Source organism: Pieris brassicae, chromosome 2 (genome assembly GCF_905147105.1).
Source record: "Pieris brassicae chromosome 2, ilPieBrab1.1, whole genome shotgun sequence".
Taxonomy (NCBI): domain Eukaryota; kingdom Metazoa; phylum Arthropoda; class Insecta; order Lepidoptera; family Pieridae; genus Pieris; species Pieris brassicae.
In genome coordinates this window covers 14,800,229-14,824,690 of record NC_059666.1, presented here as the reverse complement: position 1 = coordinate 14,824,690, position 24,462 = coordinate 14,800,229, and the positions used below count along the sequence as shown (strand labels likewise).

General features: G+C 32.4%; 3 protein-coding genes across 5 annotated transcripts; 2 read left to right on the top strand and 1 right to left on the bottom strand.

Moving 5' to 3' along the window:
• The first annotated feature begins 85 nt into the window (after positions 1-85).
• On the top strand, positions 86-6,113 carry LOC123720484 (prostamide/prostaglandin F synthase-like). Of its 3 annotated transcripts, none has more exons than XM_045677106.1 (7): positions 86-308; positions 1,558-1,653; positions 2,701-2,809; positions 3,206-3,334; positions 3,708-3,841; positions 4,384-4,455; positions 5,887-6,113. In XM_045677106.1, the coding sequence occupies exons 1-7, from the start codon at positions 249-251 to the stop codon at positions 5,986-5,988; spliced, it is 702 nt and encodes a 233-aa protein (XP_045533062.1). In that variant the 5' UTR covers positions 86-248; the 3' UTR covers positions 5,989-6,113. The 3 variants fall into 3 exon arrangements, with proteins under 3 accessions (XP_045533062.1, XP_045533060.1, XP_045533063.1); XM_045677104.1 differs by lacking the exon at positions 3,708-3,841 and adding an exon at positions 3,863-3,996 and having other exon boundaries at positions 98-308; positions 5,887-6,107; XM_045677107.1 differs by lacking the exon at positions 3,708-3,841 and adding an exon at positions 3,863-3,996 and having other exon boundaries at positions 101-308; positions 4,827-6,030.
• A 147-nt stretch (positions 6,114-6,260) lies between these two features.
• Positions 6,261-7,470, bottom strand: LOC123720349 (ommochrome-binding protein-like). The gene is made up of 2 exons (XM_045676913.1): positions 7,412-7,470; positions 6,261-7,210 (listed from the first exon to the last, which is right to left on the bottom strand). The coding sequence occupies exon 2, from the start codon at positions 7,201-7,203 to the stop codon at positions 6,319-6,321; it is 885 nt and encodes a 294-aa protein (XP_045532869.1). The 5' UTR covers positions 7,204-7,210; positions 7,412-7,470; the 3' UTR covers positions 6,261-6,318.
• Positions 7,471-10,686: 3,216 nt separating this feature from the next.
• On the top strand, positions 10,687-22,933 carry LOC123720252 (transcription factor SPT20 homolog). The gene is made up of 7 exons (XM_045676791.1): positions 10,687-10,734; positions 14,363-14,464; positions 14,679-14,888; positions 15,222-16,414; positions 17,652-17,733; positions 18,269-18,342; positions 22,819-22,933. Exons 1-7 carry the CDS (start codon positions 10,687-10,689, stop codon positions 22,886-22,888), a joined length of 1,779 nt encoding a protein of 592 aa, XP_045532747.1. The 3' UTR covers positions 22,889-22,933.
• Positions 22,934-24,462: the final 1,529 nt, after the last annotated feature.

Genomic DNA, 24,462 nt, shown 5'->3' with positions numbered 1-24,462 from the left:
ATTTATAAAAATCCAGTCAATTGTTAAAGAACTCTGGAGCATTGCTAGATACCTGGCATATATCAATTTATCATTTCTCTCCGACTAATAGACTTGTATCCATAGTCATGTAATACATTAAAAAAAAAATCTTCAAGTATAAAATTAAAAATTATTTTCAAACTTGTTGGCGGTCTGAAAACAGCTTAAGTTACACCTTTCAAAAATAAATCATTTAACTTATTGGAAGTTGTCTATCCATAGTAAAAATGGCTCTTGATTTAACCAATATAGGTGCTATGAAAGTTGTTAGTTTGCCCGGCGGAGAGGTAAGTTGAAAGTACAAATAAAATGGAATTTTCAATACGTCTTTAAAAATATTACGCCACATTAAAAAAAAATTTAAACCCACCAATATAAATTCATTTAAAGAATAATTTAAAATTCTAAGTCTTATAAAACCGACGAAATGTTCTTTGTAAATTATACATGACCTAAAAACTATTGATGCTTGAATCATTTGTTCTAGAACGAAGTATGTACTTAGCTTATCCGTTTCCTAGTAATTACCTGTAATGAGTCTATTATTATTGAATACTAGTGTTACAAATAATTAAGTACTATAAATACATTCTGCTTCAAGTGTGATCCTTATACATGAATTGTTAAGTAATTCTCTTTATTTCTTTGCTAGCAGCAATAGATGTTCTATTATATAAAAATATCCCTATATTGTGCAATTTTAAATTATTAAGATTGTGCATGTGTCATAGAAAAATAAGTTATTGATAAAAAAATTTCAATAGGCATTTAAGTATCCCTAATCAAATCTTTGTAATCTTTTTTATCTTTCTTTGGCTTTAACATTTTTTTATCTTAGATTAGTATTTTAAAATTAAAGCAGTATCTTGTCGGTATTTTCTGGTATGAATAAAAATAATTGATTTAAAAATTATGCATTGTTTGAAAAATAAAAAAAACTGCCATAACAAGGCAAGCTTTTTTGATTGTGAAAGTGGTCAGATAGAAGTAATATCTATTACTAAATTAGTTTTAAACATTGAAAAATAACTTGCATCTGTTAGCATTCTTAAAAAAATTAATTATTAAATCTCGTTGAATACTAGCAGTAATTGTACATAAAACATACAAAGTTCATCCAACCTACCTATCATTAAAAGCATAATTTATATAGAGTAATTGGAAAAGAGTAGGTGTGTTTCTTTTTTCAAAACAAACAACTTCTTTATTATTCTTATTATTATTGAAAATGTATTTGTAAATACTGCTAAATGAAAGTGGTAAGCGTAAGGGCAAGTTGTGTAAGCCATAAAACTCAGGGACTATTACAAAACTACCACATTGCAGGCCCTCGGGGGTTTCAGTTACGTACACTTGTCTACAAATTGTAACATTAAATGCTTGGAAGTTAATTACACTATTTAAGTATGAGTATGTTAAGTACAAGGAAAATTGTTTTAAAAAGCATTAATTTATATGTATCTGTTGTATTTTTTAAAATGTTTAAATGTCTGTACCAATTTCTTTTTTGTCAAACATATTTATTTTTAATTTCAGACATTGGAATTGAAAAATTTCTGGCAAGATCAAAATGTGGCCATAGTTTTCTTTCGGCGTTGGGGATGTATTTTCTGTCGGCTTTGGGCTAAAGAGGTAAATGTCATATCACGAATAGTTTTGGTAAACATATAGTAAAATATAGGACTACTCGCAACTTACAAAATAATTTTTTTTCACTCGATTAACACGAGCACTGATCATAAGGTTTAGACCAGTATTGACCAGTATACCCAACGTGGGGTCCACGCCCCAAAGAGGGTCAATTTGATTGTTTGAAGGTGCTTTTCGAAAATAAATTAAAATTTGGGATATGAATAAAATATAATTCATTATGGTTTAATAATTTACTGTGTTTCGTTAACAATTTCTTAGTTATTTCATCCTACCTATCATTTATTTTTTATATATTTAAAATTATATATGTTCCATTGGATGCATAAGAATTTTAGAAAGGATTGTTTGGACTTTCAAGACACTAGTGAGTTGACTTCAAATTACGTAAAATACATTTATATATCATATTCGACTATAACTGATTGTATGCTTACATAGGCTAGATAACAGTAGTTTTAAACATAAAAAAACTTTATTAAAGCGTATTTAATTATCCCTATTACACAACTATTTTCATTGTATGCAGGACCGGATTTAGGGGAGGGCAACCGGGGCTACAGCCCCGGGAGCCCACAATGAAGACTTCGAAAAAAAAAAAGTTTTAAATTCGGACTAGTGAACAACTATTCTTTACATATTTTTTATGTTTGTTAATTACTAATAGAACCAACAGACTTGGTTTCAAAATAAACTATTTATTGAAAAACTCGACTGAAATAAATTTATTTATTAATATTTATTTTATTTGGAAAATAATTTGGGGCCACGGGGCCTCCACTATGTTACCCGAAGCGTCCAGATCTCTAAATTCGGCTCGGATTGTAAGAACTGGCTGCCTCGTGTAGTTTCTTGTTTTATATTCGAGTAAATCGTAGTAACTCAAAAACGTTGAGACCTTGTATGAAGGAATATTTATTTTTAACAAATTCTGAAGCTAAGACCAATCGATGTTTTTTTTTAAATGACGGATACGTGTCGCTGCGCTTAAAACGATTCATGAATAAATGTTATAAAGGACAATTACAGCTTGATGATATTGCACGGGTTCTCAAGAATAACAACATACGTTTCATCGGTGTGGGTGTCGAGGAAGCGGGTTCCAAAGAATTTATCGACGGAAAGTATTTCGATGGCGGTAAGTACGACTTATATCATGGTTCAAATAAAAGACTTAAAATATTTTAGTTTAAATATAAATGGAATTGAAAATGTTCAATTTTAGTACTAAATAATACAAGCAAAGATTTAATGGAAGCTTTCGGTATAAAATTATATATATTTCAGTTACGAATAGGGAGTTTGGTGAATTAAGGAATCACTCAAAATCGGGGTTGTAATTTTGAGAAAGTTTTTTCAGCGTAAAAAAAATTGTTAAGAAAATAATTTTCACCTTTCGTTGGATTGTGTTTGGTCAAGAGGAAAGATAGATCATATCGCGTATCTGTCATTCGACAAGATGTATATATTTTGACAAAAGAATCGCGCCACCGACATGTCTTTTTTTTAATTTTACAATAACTTAAATTTTTAGAACTCTACTATGCTCAAGATCGCTCAATTTACCAGAAACTAGGATTCAAGAGATTCAACGTGGTGACAATTCTCACTTCGTTGCTATGGAAACAGTCAAGGGAGGCCATCGCTAAAGGAAATAAGATGGGTAAGTATATTTCTATTGTGTATATTTTCAAAAATATAAATTTTGTCAATGTTAGAAAAATGCGTATAGAAAATTATCTAGATTTCACATTTTCTATAAAGTATTGTCGATATCATTTCGCTGTAAGTTAATTGAAAAAAGAGAGTGAAACCGATGAGGCATTTTTTTTCATGTATATTTATTATTTTTCCATAATTGTATCAATATCGAATATAGGAATTTATCAACACTGATACATGTCAATGAATTTTAAACCTACACCAAAGGTTATCTGGATATTTATATTCATTTTCTGCAATTATAAAAACGTATCTATTATGAGTAACCAAGAGGTCAAATAAGATATTATTAAATAATAAATAAACAACAACAGGTCTAGAAAATGATCTCATTGGAGACGGTTTACAAAATGGCGGAATTCTATTGATGAAAAAGGGCGGGAAGCTCATCTGTCATTTTGCGCAATTTGCGCCAAGTGAGCGCTTATCAAATTTGGAAATTTGCAAGGTTTTATATTTTTTTAATTAGGTCTAGGTGGGGATACGAAAGGAGATTGGGTGCAAACAGGTGGGATGTTGTTGATCGAAAAGGGCGGGAAGTTGATAAACCATTTCAAACAGAATGGTCCGAGCGATCATTTGTCAAATGAAGAAATTTTAAAGGTCAGTTTTATTTCGTCATATTCGCCTCTTTTATTAGGAATAAGTCACATTTTTCTGGATAGCAAGCTGTATATGAGTATGAGTAAGCAGTGTAAGCCAAGTGCTTTCAGCGAGCGCCTTTCATCTCTAAGGTCATGTGTACAGTTTTACTACTATAAACATATACACGTACTTACGCATTTAGCATTCGCTCGGTAAAGGAAAACATTGTGAGGAAACCGGCATGCTTTAGACCTAAAAAGCGACAGCGTGTGTCGGTCACACAAGGCTGGTCACTTACTTGTGTATCAAGAAAAAAATGATCACTCTCAATGACACAGATACAGAAATCTATGGCTAGATAGAGGTTGTGACGTCACTGGTTATAAGTATATATTTTGTTTTCAGTGTTTTGGCTTAGAGCATGAATACAATGCCGAGACTATGGCCAATAAGAAACGCGAAGACATGGAATGCAGCGTACGTATTATTTTATTCACTATCCTAACTTCTAATAAATTGTTTTTTTATTTATTTTTTATTATTAGCTTGGAAATACATAAAGGCTTAGTAATAATAGTACTGTCGCTATTGTCGAATCTCGGAATGTCCGTGCTTTCAAATAAACTTAAAATATCAATTTAATACAACGAAAAATGAAAATTTAAAATACTGAGTAATACTTTGCAAATATATTTTGTCTATGACTCTTTTTTTATTTATGTGAAGACAAGTTTGTTTATACAATGATTATTTACAGTAACAATTTATTGGTAGTTTTCATGAGTTGGTATTTCAGTGCTATAAGTTTTTTAATTAGTGTTACAATTTAATAATATTTTTTTCTTCAGAGGGATTCCAAGTAATCGGTAGATCAGCAGTTAGTATCACCACAATAGACATCATAAATAAAATCAATACATTTCTCCCATTCGTCTTATAGACGTATTATAAACCTAAATAAGTTATGTTATTTATTGTCGCGTTTATTTGTTGTAAAGGGACTGTAGAATGCTAAAAACATTGTCTATTTGAGATTTGTAATACGTTTATGAATAAATGACGCTGTATATGGAACGTGTAACGTAAAATAAGTACGGAAAATATATCGATAATTTTACAGAATATTTTTAAAAAGTTTCCATTAAAACTAGAACTAGAGTTATTTTTTTAACAATTGACAGTTTAACTATTCAACTCCGGAACTTTGCTCTTAAAACGATGTAGTCTTAGTACGAAATTCCACCAACCAACGGCCCTTGCTTATTTGTATATTTTTGGGCAGGTTATCTCCGTTTATATTGTAAAAAAACCCTTGTTTTTAAATTAAAGTAAAAACTCGAATGTACGCATGTGTTTCTAATATATACATATAGGATAGCGTCGTGCTTCATACATTTTGTATGAATAATACTATCTGGCAGCACTGGTGCTATGTTGCCGTCTCATCGCGTTCCGTAGGCAACGACATCAGTTTGCGTTAGAATATACTATGACATAGTAGTTATTTGACTTGCCGCAAGATGGCGCTGTAATTATGTATATATGCTGTAAATGTATAACTCTGAATTAAAATGGCACAGTATATTGAAGTTCAGTTACAAATTGTGACGTTGCTCTTAATTTTCAGGTTTTTATGATATAGCCCTTTGCACAATTATTCTAACATTCTTTAAATGTAGTATTGTAATAAGTTGTATTTTTATATTTTACTAAATTCTCTTAATTTAATATATTAGTAAGTGAGAAGTGTTTATTAAAAATTATATTATCAAAAAATAATCGACCATGGCTTGAGTTCATTAATTCGAATTTAATTACTGAATGGCCTACTGAGTTGCGTAAAATAATTAAAACTGTTTTAGAAAAGAACCCTTATTAGATATTTTAAACTTTCAATTCTTCACACAGAAGCGAAATCCTAAACCCTGGCTTCAGTGCCTTGCTGAATGTCCTTTAGCTCCCATACATATGATATGGGCTGAAAGAAGATGTAAAAGTAGTCAAGTTTAGACAATATTGCCATCTGAAAAAATTATTGAATGTGGACAAGGCTTACATTTTTAAACATGGACTGACTTTTATTGTTATTCTTAGGGGCTTATGTTATTTAAATGTTTATACTTTTAACATTTTAATTGTATTTCAACATAAAATATATTTTTTATTATAAAAATTGTAAAATGTAAATATATATATATTGCAAATTATCGTTTATAAATAAACGTTTTAATAAATGGTAACAAGTTTTTTATTTACTATAGTATATGTATACTCCAGTCCGTTACGTCCGTACTAAGTTCGTTTTTATATTTCCGTGATTTAAAAAAAAACATTGGGATTTTAGTCGCCGTCGGGAGCCATAGATATTACCATGTTTAAATTTTTTCCAACCTTTTTAGCTGTTACTGTACATCTATTAGCTGTTTGAGATAAATAATACAATTTTTTATCTGAACCATCATAATAAATTATATCGTTATCACCGTCAAAAACAACAATAAAAGCGTACCCCCTGCTGAATGCTCCTAGTTCCTTTAAAATTCTCTTATCATATTTATAATCCATTTTGTAGATTGCTCTCGTAAAAGGTTGTATGAAGTAAGCATCGCCATTTCTGTCTGTTGTCAAATAATATATTTCATCTTCAAATAGTTCTGCACCTTTCGCGCCATTTTTAAGTGCATAAATTGAAAAATTATGCATAAAATATATATCACCCATTTTATCTACAATGAAATCATCTACTTCGTATTCTGTACCTGGAATTAATTTAGATTTTTTGTTTTCGTAAGTGAAGATTCCCTTTTTACAGAATTCTGAATAAAAAAGTTTCTTTTCGTATTGCAGCTGCCATATTGTTTTATCCTTGAGACCAAAGAGTTCCGAGATATTTTTTTCTTGGTTGTATCTGTATAGGCCTTGCTCATCTGTCATATACAAATCTTTTGTCGTTTGATCTAGTGCGAATCCAAAACTGAAACCGCGTTTTATTGTTTTTAGCCTGACGTTGTATAGATCGAATGCAGCTGTATAGTCGTCCGAGCGGTTCTGATAGTGAAAGTATAAAATATTTGAGGATCGATCGATGGCTAGTTGTCCGGAAAATTTAATTCCTTGAACTATTCTGTCGCGTCTGTAGCACACCGTGTTCAGGCATGCATGGCATGACACACGTTTCGAAATCGAATATCCTAACAATGTAAGAAATATGAAGAAAGTTTTCATGATGTATCTGTAAGGGGAAAATAAATTATTGATGAATGTCTCAAAAATTGCTTCGATGTCAATAGTATAAATTGTCATATATCTGACATTACAATAACGCGTCAAATAGACAAGTCTTCATTAATTAATTAATTGCCGCGCTGTAATCTAATCATTATAAATAGTAGTTTATTGACTAGTTTTAGTAACGTGGATAATAATATCTTACCGTATGGATTTGGTATTCAATCAGGTTTTAATGTAGTCAACACTTGTTTTCACTGTAATTACTATTAGTACTATGGCAAAGGAAACATAACAAATGCAGTGTTTTGTTTTTAATTATGTTAATTTATCTAATCGTGACTTCGCTGACCTGTATCGTAAATAACATTTATTTTTGTCGATCCCATTAGGTTTATCTGAAAAAAAAAAGGATTTTTCCAAGCCGACTCACAAAGAAGAGCTTCTGAATCCTGGCAATATATGTTAATAAAATAAAATATGTTTATTATGAATAAAAAATAATATAAAAAATGTGTGCGTGTACTAGTCTAGACACGTAAGAAGTAAACCTTCTTTATGACTATTTTTCGAAAAATGATCTACTACATATATGCAACTTTACAGAAATTGCTTGAATGAAGTTAAATTAGATAAAGTTTAACAAAATGCTTTTATTATCATAGACTTGAATACAATATATATTGATATAATTATTTCCGTTATTATTCTATATTATTCATTGTTATCGTTATTATATATTTTTGTTATTAATTGCTTCGAATCTCTTCGAATCAACCGTGGTAGGGACAAGAAGACGTGTAACGGAAAAATGTGAAGGATTTTTTTTTTCCAATGCCGATAAAAAAGTTTCACTTCAAATATGAATATAAGATACAGGTATCACTTATTCCATTACATTAAATTTGTATCGGTAGACATCCCTACTCATCGGATAAGGAGACAGAGGGTGTAGGCCGAGAGAAAAATCTGGCGTATAAACTCTTGGTACTCTTAGGTACGGTGGAGGTTTCTGGTTTAGAATTTCGACACAATATTTCAACTAAAATTAATATTTCCTCGTCCGTGTATTTAATTTCTTTGATAATTTTAGTAATCCGATTTTATTATTAGTCTCCGCTATTATAAGTCATTTTCTGTAGTGTTATAGAATAAAGATTACATATATCTGAATATATCTCGGATCTCCAGTCAATGATATAATTGTTCCTACCCTTAGGATATTATATTTAATATTAAAATATAAATCTATAAAATATATTCATTTATCATATTCTATTTTATGTAATCTATAAGCATATGTATCTAGTATATATTTTTAATATCAAATTCATGGGCATCATAAGCTTAATTTCCTTTATTGTCTTGAAAATTTCACGTGTTAAAATAGTAAATTAGTAATCAAAACGAAGGCCCTAATAATTTCCCCACAGACTGACATCACGCGGCGAGGTCGAGATTCGATTACCATTCCTATCTCGTCTAGGTCAATACCGAAATTGTTACCTGCAACGATACATTAAAATGGGTTTTTAGTTAATAATAAAGGGCCAGCTTTTTTTTCGAATATATCCGAGTAATCTTTGTAGATTCTTGACCCCCCCCCCCCCCTTCCCCTAATGTAAGCCCGCGGATCGGCTATAATCCAGGACCAGTGGGATATACGCTGCGTTTATCAGACCGTATTTTATAGGTTTAAATCCTCACGTATACGTCAAAATTGAAAAACACACCTGTTCCGAAGTTTTGTGTACTTCAAATAAAAAAAAAAAAAAAAATGTTTTAACTACTAAACAATTTAACGTAACGCGTCGAACCGCTAACAGTTTATTTCCAGCTACTAAATATGATTTTTATAATTGAATATCAATTCGGTTCCCTTTGAGTTCGATAAATAATCCTTTCCATTTAGCTCGTATTGCGAACTAAATCGTAGGTTTACACCCGATAAATTCATGTTATTAAATCTGTCTAGGTCGATATACTGTGTACGCTTTGGGTAACTTGGTCATCATCCAAAGATGCCAACCGCTTGATTTGGCACTTGGCAAACGAGATGAAGGGAGAACTTTACACGGATACAAATATCTAGAAGGCATCATTATGTATAGGCCTGTATCCGATAAAATACTATTCTATACATAGCGTGTGTAGTAAACGTGTACAACAGTAATTTCTAGTTACGTAAGGCACCTTTTATGAAATGTTTTATAACAGAGTAGCAAGATATATGGTAAGGCCACAAATAGTGCAATATAATGCACACTTCCTTAGTTTGACACATATTTATTGGCGTGTCATACAAGTCGATTTGTAATAAATAAATATATTTTGCAAATATGTATAACATATATGTCGCTGGTAGATACATATGCTTATAGCTTTAGTGTCAGCTGCTACTGTCATTCTAATTCAATAAATCAAAGTCAAATTATTTCAAAACCGTTAATGCTAGTGGTTTATTTAATTTGTCAATGTTGCTAGAATTAAAAGAGCATATTTTGGAGTGGGTGTGTCACGTGCAAGGGGCTTACTACCTACTTACCTATTAGAAAAAACAAATGTTCACAAAGCAGATACAGAAGTCTGAGGCCCAGTCTTAGAACATGTAATTTTTAGTACCTTGTCTCAGAAATATTATAAACTTACATTGGAATCTATGTGTATGACGTGCTGATCAACTCGACAGTCCAATTTGTATAGTATTTTTATCAAAGTATTAATGCCTTAATTTTGTTAATATATCGTGAGTATAATTTAACAAATATTATAAACATCTAGTAATCTAAGTTCACATTAATATTAAATTTCTGTCTCGGCATTTTTTATTAAAATGAACAAACTAAGCATAGATCTTCACGTGTAATAAATGAAGTGAAATTTTTCTTAGGATTTGAGTGGGAATTTTATTTTTTGGTGATGAATTGCTGTATTATGTAAGACGGTCGACGCTAAGCTGTTTCGTACAGTTCTTGAACTGTAATCTAATTTTTTGGAGTTGTTAAATGTAATTTTTTTAATGATTAAAATAACATTTGCTAGCAAGTCAACAATGGTGGCTGATACATAGCGAGTTCTTGATGCAATGTTTAATAATGTTTTACTAGAAACTTGAACTCGTTACGAACGGCGCCGTTTAGTAAAGAGGCTCGGCTGTTGATTGAACGGCTAATTAAGCTACTTAGCTGTGACAAACGATTTTGCCATTTATGTCCAAATACGCTGTGATCATTTACGGATCACCTCGCCATACATTTCCTTCGTGCCATAGCCATCCATTTTTTCTATAGACTAATAGGTAATTTACTATTTGACATATATAACTGTATTGAACGTAAAAATCTATTAGTACTCAGCCAGGCTTTTAACGCGAAATGTTGGATAAAATGTATTTAATATCCATTAAAAGATACTTGCAATTTACTTACATAAGATCCTAATATTTCTGGGAAAGATCGTGAAAAACCTCTTATAACCGAAATGTATTCGTGTACGATTTTGAAATCTCCCTGTACTCAGGCTGTTGAGGTAATGTGTCTTTTCCTCTACGTACTTCCCTTGTCGGAATTCCGTTCAGTTTGCTCGAATACTTCAGAACAGGGAATTTTTACTTTAAGATTTTCTGACGAAAATTTCGAGTTGGAATAGTATTTATTCTCACACTACTATATTGACTCTCAGTTAACGTAGCTACTTACAAAGTACTTTTAGTTAAACCTGCATTCATGAAGAAGATAGCGGTTACTACAAATCTAAAGTCCAAAAAGGCATAAAAAATATTTCATTACAGACGAGCTGTCCGTTTGTATGTCTGTTATTGGTAATTTTACGTCTTTACGTTAGGTGTTAAGAGCCGGTAACGCACCTACTTATACAACAATGAGGGTGACGATTAACTTTTTAAATAAATATTTAAATAAGTATGTTGCATTTTCGACATACTTTTGGTAGCTGATAAGTCAAACATGGTTCAACTTTGCGTTATGTATATGGGGATTAAAAGCATCGCAGATGGTTACTCCTATTACCTAACGGGAATACGTTGAGTTACTTATAACTTTGTTTATCTTTAAATACTTATATAATTCTCATCCTCAGCATATATCTCAGTGGAAACCTTTTACAATCCAAACGAATAAATATTTTCTGTAGACATAAGACAAGTGTCAGAAAAAATAGCTAATTTCGTAGTGTAAGTAGAGTTTAGTAGAGAGTAAGTAAGTAGAGAGATTAGTAAGCTCATATACCTACATTATTTGTGGACTTTGAAATAGAAATATTACGTTGGCAAATGAATTGTTGCGCGCTTCTATAAGCCGGACGCAGTAGTGTCGGCTCAATTATTTAAAGTCAATTAAGAAAACGTTTAAGCATATCGTTGATGTTAGGCTAAAGTTCTTAGTCATACCTATTTGCGCACATTTTCAAAACAGGTCAAGAGAGCGTTGCATTGTTTGTGCCAAACTTATGTTTTGAAGCAATAAAAAGTATTCCTTTAAATCACACATGTGTGACATATATGTCATTGACTTCCAATATCTTTTAGAGGGTTCACATCGGTTCAATAACGAAAAATGTAACAAAGAAAATTAAAGTATAGCGATAGTCAATGCATTGCATATGGTCTGTATCCCAATTGGTTTACTTATTCGATATTCTAGGTTGGCCTTTTGTTTGTTTCTCCTTATTTTTTGAGAGAATTACTCGAATATTAAGTGTGTTGGAATATTCAGTGAGCTTTGTTTCAAGTTCGATTACCACGGTATAGTTTCCGTTTGAAACACACAAAGCAGATGAACTGAATAAAGTGTTCAGTACCAGAGTTAAAGAAAATATCTATAGGACTACTAGAGAAAAGTCTGTTTTAAATGATTTCCTATAAAGAATTAAAAATTAAGATATAAATTGCCAGTTTTGTTTACGTATTATATAACAAAACAAATTTATATAAAAGAAGAGTATTCTTTACAACTTTAGAGTTATTACAAAAATGCGATATCAAATAGAACTAAAATATACATTGTACAATCGCGAGAAAAGGTCTTTCGGCATCACCTATTTCTTCAATATTTTTCCTGCGTACAAAACTCCATAGCACTCCTAACACGTCATAATATGGACGATTTTTGAATGCAAATGATTTTGAACTCGCGTTTTGTACAAATGTTAATAAAGGTCGATTATGCGCGCGATTCGAATGTCAATTTTTAGACCTATTGTCTATAAAACCGGCGCGCGCGCGACACAAGATGCGAAAGTCAACGAAAATGAAGGTGATTACACGTTTTTATTGTGATTGTGTGTTGTGCTAAGTGTGTGTAAATATTGAGTAGATAACAAATATAATTAACATTTTTATATAAGCTTAAGTAGTTCTCGTATAGCAATAGGATAAAAATGTATAACATTTATTCTTGACTCAAATGTACAACTTAACATTAAATTCGTAACTTTAAACATATTGTGTTTACCTGAAAGTTTTACCGGGCAAGTCACGATCTGTAGCCGCCAAAGGCGAAAATCCTACGATATAATGTGTCCATTAACGTACGTGTGATACATCTATAGAGCGGTAACTCGTCTCTTTTGTCAGGGATATTTCTTCGTTCAATATATAATAGGGGTTAACTGTTGTTAACATCAAGTACAAAACTAATTACTCAAATTTAATTAGCGAGACTGTCAAAAGCACTTTATTGCACGATGGTACTGGATAATTTAAACAATTTCGGGTAAAATGTTTCTTCGTCACCTTTTATTAATTTAATTTAGGATCCTTGTGATTAATTATAAGAAAGCTTACAGTTTTATATTAAGGAACAAAATGTAATGCGTCCTTTCAAAAAGGGAAAACAAAACGTTTTCCTTCGGCTTATTACCCCTGAGGAAGTATATTAAAAAGAGTTAGGATCAAGCAATGAGTTTATATTATAAGCTTACTTTATCTAATAATAATCCCGTTATTAAGGTTTGAAATTCTTAAATACCAAGCGTCATTTTAAAGAGTTTTTTTCCTGAGAATATAAATTTATTGAAGTATCTTTGAATGAGATATTTAATTTAAAAAAAATCGAAGAATAAACTCGGGCAAAATTTATTTTACTCAACATGAAACCTGTCTTTTTCAATTGATAGATTTGGAGGTCGAATTGAAGTTTGTTTTACATAACTAAACATACTACTAAAATTAAATAACATAACAATCATATAAACAGGTCTTAGGGATTGAAATTGTATACTAGCAATGCACGGAGAATTTCCGCCGGCATTATTTTTCTTTCTGCCAATTTCGTACTTATTATGCTAATTCGACTTTTGTTACAAAGCTCTGTGTTTAGTACATTTTTGTGAGCTCCCGTAATTTCCTTTGTAAGGAAATGTCCCTTTTATCGTAACAAAAATACGCATTAAGTTTGTATACCTAGGTTTTTATCTAAGACTTTACTTTATATAAGATTTTTATGTACGAACCATTTTGGCTTATGTGATTCTACGTTAATAACAAACGACGCTTAACTTTCAGTTTCGACACTTAAAAGACATTTCAGATGAGAGACTAACTTCATTAAAGCGATGATGTTTCCACCTAAACCAAAGATTTCTATACAAAAATGTATGACGACAGTCATCTAATAGTTTGGCAAACGCCGAAAATTTTTCTAAATACACTTGTATATGCAACACATTACAATTAATTAATTTTATTGCACGCTTAATTGTTTGAAGAGCTTTAATAAAAAATACTTTGAAACTTGAGTCCTGCTAGGACCCACAATATTCGACGTAATTACCACATAAATTATAATTTAATTCTGTCCATTTAGATACTTTATTGCGGCAGGAAAATGTCTGAAAGATAAAATTTCCCAAAATACAGCTGTTAGTAATGCGTTTGACATTTTATTGTTAAACTTTGTTTTATCACTACGAACTGTTGTAAATTTATTCAGCGAAGAAATCCATTTTGGTTTGTATAATAATTACTTTAATCTGAAATTTAAAAGCTCTGCAAAAAAGAAGGATTCAGAATCGACTCTTGTAATAATCGGACATAATGACAAAAATATGTTTTAGTAACATCTTACTCGCCTTTATGTACAGATTTCACCAATATCATTACCTTTATAATGATAGCTTTAACATCATTTGTTTTTAGTTGCTGGTATTACTTTCCTTGGCGATTAGTAGTGTGGTGTGTGAGGCACCCTATCCTCCTAGCGGCTGGAGACCAGATGGACCATCTTTTGACCTTCCACAGGTACATAAATATTGAGCTTTTGATAATTTGACGTATATAATGTTGAGAATTTTTACGGATTTTTAAAATTATTGATGAATCGATTTTTTATACGATGATTTAAATCTAAGATTTAGAAATGGGTGGCTTCGTGTGTTACACTGTTCCTGTTGAACTGTTGAGCCTGAAGTAAAATTTTATAAAAATTTATTAAAATCTCTGTAAAATGTTTCAGAAACCCCAAAAGCAAGAATATCTTCCAGTAGACCCTCGGAGACCAGCAAATCCCAGCTTCGATAATGGTGTAGACGTTTCAGTCCAAGGATTGCCAACGGTGGAACAGCAACCAATTTTCCAAGTGTCACCAATTAATGGACAACTGTTTTCAGCGCCAAGTATTAATGCGGATATACGCAATTTGGACCCAAGCTTCAGACAGATACAAGTAAGCCTCGTTTATATGAATGAATAAAGGGTTTTCCTTAGAGACACGTAGGTAATTTGATACCAGGGCCATAAGACGAGCAGGTTTCCTTATGATATTTTTTCTTACCATATTACATAGATAAAAAGAAAAACCGCTGTGAAGTCTCTACTCGAGGGTTATATTCGCGGCCTCAAGAACTAACACTACTCTTGCTATTAAAAAAAAATGATAAACTTCACTTCGTAGGAAAATATATATTCCATACGCCAGTGATACTATTAGTTACATGCAGAGAACAATATATCCTATATAGCCTATTAGAACACAATAAAATTGTTCTCTTCTTTGTAGTACCAGCAGCAACAGCAAAAGGCGCAAGAATTCGCAAGACAAAGGGAATTCGACGCCAAAGTGAGAAATTCTAATGGCCTACCATCTCAACAGGTGCCCAGACAATTTGTCCAAACTACAACTGTTAAACCTGAATTTAAAACTGCAGAGCCAACAACCGAAACATTCGACCTTAATTCAGAAGAAGTAGATACTAATGAGCAAAAACAGAACGTTTCAGTAGAAGTGACAAAGCAGAATGTCCAAGAATACCCACCGGAATTATTTTTAAGTCCGTTGACGCAGTTAAAATCGCCTCAGTTGGTCTCACTTCAACAATTAGGACAATTACGAGCTCCCCTTTACCAGCCAATCCAGTCTTCGAACTTCCCAGGATTTGATGGTCCGGCGCATTTGTCCGCCCTACCATCAGTTTTAGTTCAAAAACAACTTTTAGAACAACAAACTCAGCCACTCACCCAAAATCCAATCATCGTGCAGGAACCATTACGAGAACCTATAAACCAATATCAACAAATAAATCAGTACCAACCTCAAATTCAAGCTTTCCCATTCCAACCGCAACCTGTTGTTTACCAACCTCAAGCGATCAGTCCAGCTCAGACAAACCAATTTGCTCAGCCTCAATACCAACCAAGTCAAGTTCCGCAACCGAATCCAGATGTAGAAAACATTGAACCAACTGAACAAACTCAAACACAACCTCAGTATCAAACACCAGTTTTTATACAGCCTCAAGCGCAACCAATCCAACCGAACCAATTCATCCAGCCCAACTTTGCGCAGCCTAACCCTTATGCTCAACCGAATCAATTTGTCCAGCCTAGCCAAGTTCAACCAAATATTTTTCCACAAGCAGGACAGTTTCAATCACCAATTATCCAACCTAATCAATACTATCAACCCCAATTCGTTCAAGCATTTGAACAGCAACAATCAGGAGTAGACCAACAAGCGCAGCAACCTCAAATTTTCTATCAAAATGTTCAACCTCAGTATTATCAGCCAAGCCAATACCAAGATCAGGCTCAAGCCAACCAGTACGATATCCAGAACCAATATGCGCAAGCACAAGGACAAGTCGCTTTACAAAGTGGGATAAATGATCCACAAGACAATAGCTTGGATACCGAAGAACTCGATGAAAACGAGGGAAATAGAGCAACCGCGGTCGCTACTGCTTTTGGTACCAGGTAAGTCCCTGAGTACCTATCATGTTTAGAATCTTCGTTACGTACGATTGGACCAAGCACTTACTCAGATAACTTACTTACAAATGTAGTTTCAAGTTTCATCTTAATACACCTTTTATACATAGATCGTTAATTAATTAACTTCGTTCGCACGTAAATTGGCGGGCCTCCGTAAAGGACAATCTAATTGTTCATATCTAATTATTGTCCTAGCAATATAAAGTTGAAGTTTCCAACAATTCTTCCTTAAACAATGTTTTTCATACGTATTAAATGCATTAGTTAGCCTCCTGATGCTTTGCGTTGATAGATACCGTCAAACTTCTTGAGCATTAAATGAGTGGGTGAAAGTTTGCGCAGCGCGGGACAGAAACGTCAAATGATTTACCAATCACGCGATCGACACATCACTCTCCCGCCGCCGAGCACCACCTGATGTGATACCTAAAAGTCGCGTCTGCGCAGGCAAGGACATTTGTTCAAGATTTTTGTCGGTATACCATTCTTGTGGAAGTCAAATATTAATAAACCAATTAAAACTCACCAGTAAGTTGTTTAAGTAAGGTTTCACAATAAAATTTTACAAAAGCAATTCACAATTTCAAGCATTAAATCGTAACTTTCGTTATAATATTAGGATGTAATTTCATAAATAAAACTTATCACGTATTGTCAATGATGGCATTACACAACACACTTAAATATTCAGGACGAAACCTAATAGGGTAACAATTTAATACGACCTTGTCCTGAATGCATCTGGAATGATGCGTCATGTCTGTTTGCCTGTCTAGATCTTTCGTTTAAAATTTACATTATTATTTAAGGAACGTTTAACTTTGTAGAATTAATTTTTAATAATATTAGAATAAATATATATATATATATATATATATATATATATACTATTGTTAGAATATTAACAGAAAACTTAGGGGTCTAAAACATTTAAAATAGAAATAATTTAGTGGCATTTTTAGGTCTGGGTCTTAGATTTATCCTTAGACCAGCCTTAATGTGTCACACACGCCGTCGACTATTTGGCAAACTAAGGCAAACCGGTTTCCTTACAATGTTTTCCTTCATCGTTCGAGCGAATGTTAAATACGAACAGAGAACAGTCCATTGGTGTACAGCCGGGTATCAAACCTAAGATCTCAGGGATAAAAGTCGCACGCTGAGGCCAACACATTTAGATCAATAAAATTTCGTAACGCCTTAAATTCTTCCTTTTCAGAACTCAGCCCCGTGTTGTTCCAACTTACGGTGCTCCAGCTCCCGTGCCCGCTTATCAAACTACCACGGAGGCGAATGATGAGGTACTAGATGTCCTTAAAACAAAAAATATGCAACACATGCGTAATAACCTTAATGCTATGTAAACATGGCATTCGCTTGAACAAAGTTTTTAAATATATGCGTATTTGCAAACATACAATATGCTTACTGTAATTATATAATAATACTATTCCGTTAAATAAACGAATCGTTTAGTCTAAAGAATCATATAGCCTTTGTCGATTATATGAAGGGTTTTAAGTTGTAAGTAAGATGTAAGTCGAGTTGTATGCCCCTGACTTCGTTTGGATGGTACAGGTTCTATTTCAGCGATCATATTAGTATTATTTTTGAATGATTGTTGTGACTCGCCCATAAAGATCATGAGGATATTTCCGGAGTATTTGGCGCCCGGCGAGACCCAGCCCACCAGACCTAAGCTTGAGCAAATAAAGTCCCTTTTTAGGAAAGGGGAGATTTGACCCTGTTGCCTAGTTTCTCGGCCACAGATCTGGCTGATCTGATATGATCTAGGGATCCTTTGAATTAAAAAAATATATTGTTTTGGTGTTTCAGAGTGTAACAGAAGACGGAGCAGTTGCGCAAGCCACCGCTGTAGCCTCTGGCAGGAGAAAGAGTGCTAAGTTGAGGTAAAATTTACTTAAATTATTAACTAAACTTCGCGTAGTAAAATATATTTTTATGTTTTATTGATTGGAAGAAAACAATTTTTTAAACAGATTAAACCTATTTTTATTATTATAAACTTATAATTATTTACATTATTTTAAATTTAATTTTTTTCCGACCACTCGCGTGCTATACTGCGTGCGTGGTTACGGTGACTGAACACAAAAGGTGTTGAATATCAAAAGTATCACAGCTGTAGAGAAAGTTGTGTTATCTGTATTTATATCCCCGGAGTTGGTATCGACTAAAAGATGACGGGTTTTTGCAGAAAAGACTCACGATGTCCTTTATTTTCGCGGATTGTTTGTCTTGGGGTTTTAATTTGGATATTATTTGTTAGTGTGTGTAAGTGTTTGATAATTTTAGGCCGTCTTCTCTATGGACTGGTTTTATAGTCGGGTTTTCATTTCTAAAATTGACCGGCTATTTGAAAAGCCGACTATAAAACCCCAGAGATTTTAGAAGCGTTTACAATCCAATTTTTCTGAGATCTGTCGATGCGAAAATTTCATTAAAAATGGCTGTGACACGTGACTAAAACGCGCATTGGAGCTAACGTTGTATGGCATTATCTTTGGCATGATCAAACAGAAAATGAAATATTTTTAAAACATTTTGCGTAACGCTTCAGCAATTCTTTATTATATTTACAGCCAATCTTTAAATGCCAACTGAATATATATTTGAGGTCTATCAATTATAAGGAACTAGCGGACCTGATAGACGTTGTCCTGCTTTAACTATGAATATTGATTACGAACATAATAACTTCGATCAAAACATTTGTTTTAAACGATATTAATTGTCCTCTTTGTCGATATTTGCTGCATGCAATGTTGTGTTTCTGGTAATGTTATGACAAACGCCATAAGGTTACATAAAAAAGGGTGGGATTGCAAAAGCGCTATGCACTCAAAAAAAAGTTGTCAGAACAATTCTTATATTTTCCAATTTTCCGCGGACTTTTCTTAATGTTTTCTTTCATAATGCCTTCCTCTGACAATAACAAACACAACAACAAAAAAAGAATTAGCGAAATCGGTCCAGCTGTTCACGCGTGATGCTGTGACCAAGGAAATAGGGATTCATTTATATATATATATATATAGATATCAATTATATAGCTTTTAGTTCAGTGTTGTATGTGTAACATTAAGAAAACAATAGCGTGTGTATTACTTTTGATCTCATGAAATGAAAAATATCACTGAAATAGTTAGGAATTTTGAACCGGGAAAAGGTCAATGCCCTGAAGATCCCAGAACTCAAGCGCTTTCGAGAAAAAAACGATAAAGTTAGAAACTCAGCGGGATCACAAACTTAAGATAACTCACTGAACGCGGCCAAGCCAAGAGTTTAACTTACGGTCGGGATATTTGTTACTTGGTGCTTGAGCTTTAAAAGAATTTTCACAAACTAAGCAATTACTTTAAATGGATTGGATTTGACATACGGGAGTTATACTTAGCGCTAAGTCAGCTGAGTTTCATCATCGGACGTTAAACTGCGTCCGTCTTTCTACAACAGAGTGTTATTTAATCGACACTTTGTTTCACTCATCGTTTAAGAAAAGGCCGTGCCAATTCGTATAAGGCCAGCAGCGCACTTATCTGCCCGTTAGCACTCTGTGGAAAAAAAGGAAAACTCGTCTGTTGATTCCTGAATTCTTAAGACAATATCGTTACTAACACAATGGTCTAGTCTTGGTTTTCCATACTAGGAATAATTTTTCTGTTAAGGGAGCGTTCAAGTATTATGTAACGAAGATTGGTGGGTGGGGGTTGCTTTTGTAACGTCATGATGCGGGGCGCTACACCACACCGCATAAAGGTAACTTCAGAAACAGAAAACGATACGGTGCTTTTCATGTGGGGGGGGGGGGTCAAGAATCTCCAAAAATTACGTGACGTAATACTTGAACGCTCCCTAAGGAGGATTTCCACGCCAACAAGCCCTATTGTCTGATTAAGTAAATAAATTATTAGTCATTTAGTCTTAACATGAGTATTATGCTAGAGACGTTTTTGTTTAAGAGGCTTAGTCGTAAATTATCATGGCGTTCAATAGATATTGAGATAACAATTGTTTCTAATGTACGCACAGAATTAAGAAAACGATCAAAACACATAAAGGAAAAGAAAAACACAAATATTTTCAGTAATTTTATTCAATCACGAATGTTAATATCGAATCTAGTGTAGATGATACAAACGAAGCGCAGTTTTCACGAAACATAAAAGGACAGTGTTGACATTCGCAATTTAGTTTACCTAATTATCGACAGATGTCTCTATGATCTATTTTGATGTTCTTTCCAACAGAACCTTTCTAATTAATAACTTATTTTCCTTTGCAACTATATAATAGACAGGTAAAGTAATACCGTCCATAGAAACTCACATTGACAGAAGGCTCGTAAATGCCTTTTGAGAGATGGTACGTTCTTTTTTTGAACCTCAAAACATTTACAAACTGGAATACCTAAAAATAATTAATCGTTGAAAAGATGGCTCAACCGAGTAATGAATAACGTTTAAAAGTAGACAAAATGGGATACCGCTTTTAAGATGAAAGAGTGAAATAAAATTCTCAAAGGAGGCAACCCGCAGGGCGCTTAAGTAGATTTAGCCGTGCCAAGTAAACGGGCCGGTTGCCAAATACAGCATTTTACATGGTTAGGGAAAATATATTTTTCGACGGGCAACAATTTTGGTTATTAAAGATTTTTCTTTATTACAACTATTTATGAATTCAGACATAAGCTATGTTTTCCAATCTGAGGCTTCGGGAATCTCTGGTATACGCACTATGCGTTAATAATCGGTAGAGTTCATTTTGTTCAGACAAAAACAAATCCCAATACTCGTATTATGAAAAATTTGTGTTTTATATGATTGACTATTATCCTGAGTAAATATGTATATCTATATATACAATTATCGTGTCACACTGTTTGTAATAAAACTCCTACGAAATGGCTTGACCGATTTTCGTCAAATTTTGTGTGCATATCGGTTTGGTCTGCGAATCGGACAACATCTATTTTTCATCCCCCTAAAGGTGGTGTAATTTAGGGTCCTTCCCTAAATTTTTATTTTATTTTTTAGACAATTTTATTTTTGTTTTTATTTATTAACAAATATTATTTATAATCATTATTTATATTAATTATTTATAATCAAATAAAAAATAGAGGTTGATCGTAGAGGGGGGACAATTAAGGGTTGTATGTATTTTTGTATTTTCTATCATATAAAAATACAAACAAAAAAATGTCAAAAAAAATTGGGGTGGACACCCCTTATCACTTAGGGGTTTGAAAGATAGATAGTAGCCGATTCTCAGACTTACTGAATATGCATAAAAATTCATAAGCATTGGTCGAGCCGTTTCGGAGGAGTATGGGAACGAAAATTGTGACACGAGAATTTTAGTTTTGCCGAAACTAAAGATGGTTAGATTAAGTAATTTATGTAATCTTCGGAAGTACCATAATAATAGTAGCGTTTACTGTTGTAAAATACTTATCTTAGTACATAACAATGTGAAGTACTAAAACACTTATAATTAATTAGCAAACCGCTTAATTTTTACTTTACAGCTTGTCCTTAGACGTAGGCTTCCTCTAAGAGTTTCCACTCTTCTCGGTGTCTAGCTTTAAATAGCCACATAGGGCCAGCTGCTCTACTTATATCATCTTCCCATCTTTTTATTTGTCTTCTTCGTTTTCTTTTGTCCATTTTCAATCTTTTACTTGAAGTAACACCCCTTTAAACTTCGTGCTGTCTTCCTTCTAGTTTTACTCCATCTTCAATTGACATTATTTTGACATACTCTTAGTTTGTTTTCTTGTTTATCAATGAGTGGTTTAACATGCGTATATCATGCATGGTAATATACTATTAAAGAGTTTTATTCTTATAAAACATTTTTAAGTTACTGTTTTCTGACAGTGACTAGTACTTTTCTAAGTATTTCCAAGCATCCGAAAGTGACATAAGCGGGTTTAATACAAAAAGCCTGCCTTATAAATAAAGTTTAAATGCATTAAAACGATGTATAGGTTCACTTAAAATATTCAATTCCCTTCCCAAATGCATGAAGAAGTTCCTTGATTTTAATGAGAAATACGATACTAGGAATACTTTTCTATTAACAAAACTATTCAAAGCGAAAGCCCTAGAAGCAAGTTAAGAGTGAAATGAGATCGAAAACGTTAATCAGCGTGGCTTCGGAATACAAATTCATATTTTTTTTAATTTTAAGTCTACCATTTCCTTTTATATATTTTACATAAAATAAAGTAAAGTTTGTATATTGAAAATGGTTAGTAAATTTCAATGAAGTTATAAAGATATGCAACTGGCCTTCTGTATTTGACTACTTTATGTATACTTCGTTATAAAACGAATGATATCATAATAATGTTTTTTCAGGAGCCGACGTATTCGCCCAGTTTTCACTGTGGACCGATCCGGACATCTTGTATTGGCTCAAGAACAATAATCAGACATATAACAGGGCATATATATATATAAGTAGATGGAAATGATCTTTATTCGTATATAACTAGAATCAGTGTCGTTTTGACATTGATTTTACACACAAAAAATATAATTTTTTATTTACACGCTTTGCCTTGTCTACCAACTTTGTAAAAATAAAAATATTAATTATTTTATATATTTATATAATTTATATAGTTAATGTATTTTTTTATATATTTATAAATACTTTGATATCATGCAAAATACGTAATTTATGATGCATTAACTTTTATTTGAAAATATTTCAATAAATCTGTATAAAATTATTGTTTATATAAGTAATTATATAAACAATAATTTTGTGTGTATTGTGTATTTATAATGGGTATTGTATTTATTAAATGTATTATACACATATTATATATTTCTATTTTAGTATCAATATATTTATTTGTATACCATATAATTGTAAAAATAACTATGTTTTCATGAATATCAGATATATTTATTTCTTATGGTTGTGATTTGAAGATTAAAAGATATTGGTTCTATTTTTGTGTATTTTTGACAGTTAAAATAATAAATAAAAACTAGATTATTTCTACTTCTATAACAATTCAACAAAGTTTGTTTACCTGTGGTTAAGGTTAACACAAGAAAGAACGAATTAAAGAAACAATAACTGAACTATTTTGAAATACATACTCAAAGATAATTATTGTCGATTAATTTTGTAATCACGTGCACTTACAAAGTAATCGTGTAAACTACACTAATGTGGAAGCAGTTGCTATGGAGAACATAAATAAAAACACCAAAGACGCCTTTAGTTTTAAATTGTAATTTGTACTTCATGTATCATTTCTATTGTGAAACAAATTCTATTGCGCTCATTTCGAACGACTAACTAGGATACAACTAAAACAAAATTATACAAAACAGCTTATTAAAATCATGCGAGAATACGCTTCAAAAGCTCAAAGTTAACCATAATTTAAATTTAACATTCGTGAAGCGGCAACAGTTTTTCTCATTCATATATCTAATTACTCTTGTACACGAAATAAATTTCGACGAAAGCAGTTTCATTTGAATATGTTTGCATATTCGCAGACTAGACTAGAATTGGATGTCATTACATTTTCAGTTACTATGGAAAATTTTGTTCGGGCTTTTGCTAGACGTTAGTGGACGTTGGCGATGTTATACTCGCAGTTTCTGTGTTTATACAGTGTGGATAAATTCGGACATTCGGACGGAAATTCGGATTTTACTGGAATCCAAGTTGTTGTGCGCTGCATTACGGTACGGTAGTGTGTATAATTTTATTAATTTGTTAATACGATTCACATTACTAAAAATTTAAATGTTTATTACATATAAGATGCAAGTATCACTTATTCCACGTCATTAAATTTTGAATAGGTCCATACATACATCCCTACTCATGGGCAAAGAAGACAGTGGATGTAGGCCGAGAGAAAAAGCCGCCGTAAAAAACTCTCGGTACTCTTTTAAAATAGCAAATCATCAAATAACACTTATTTTAAAACAAATATCGCAAATTAATTAGAACTAGTCTGTCTAGCACTA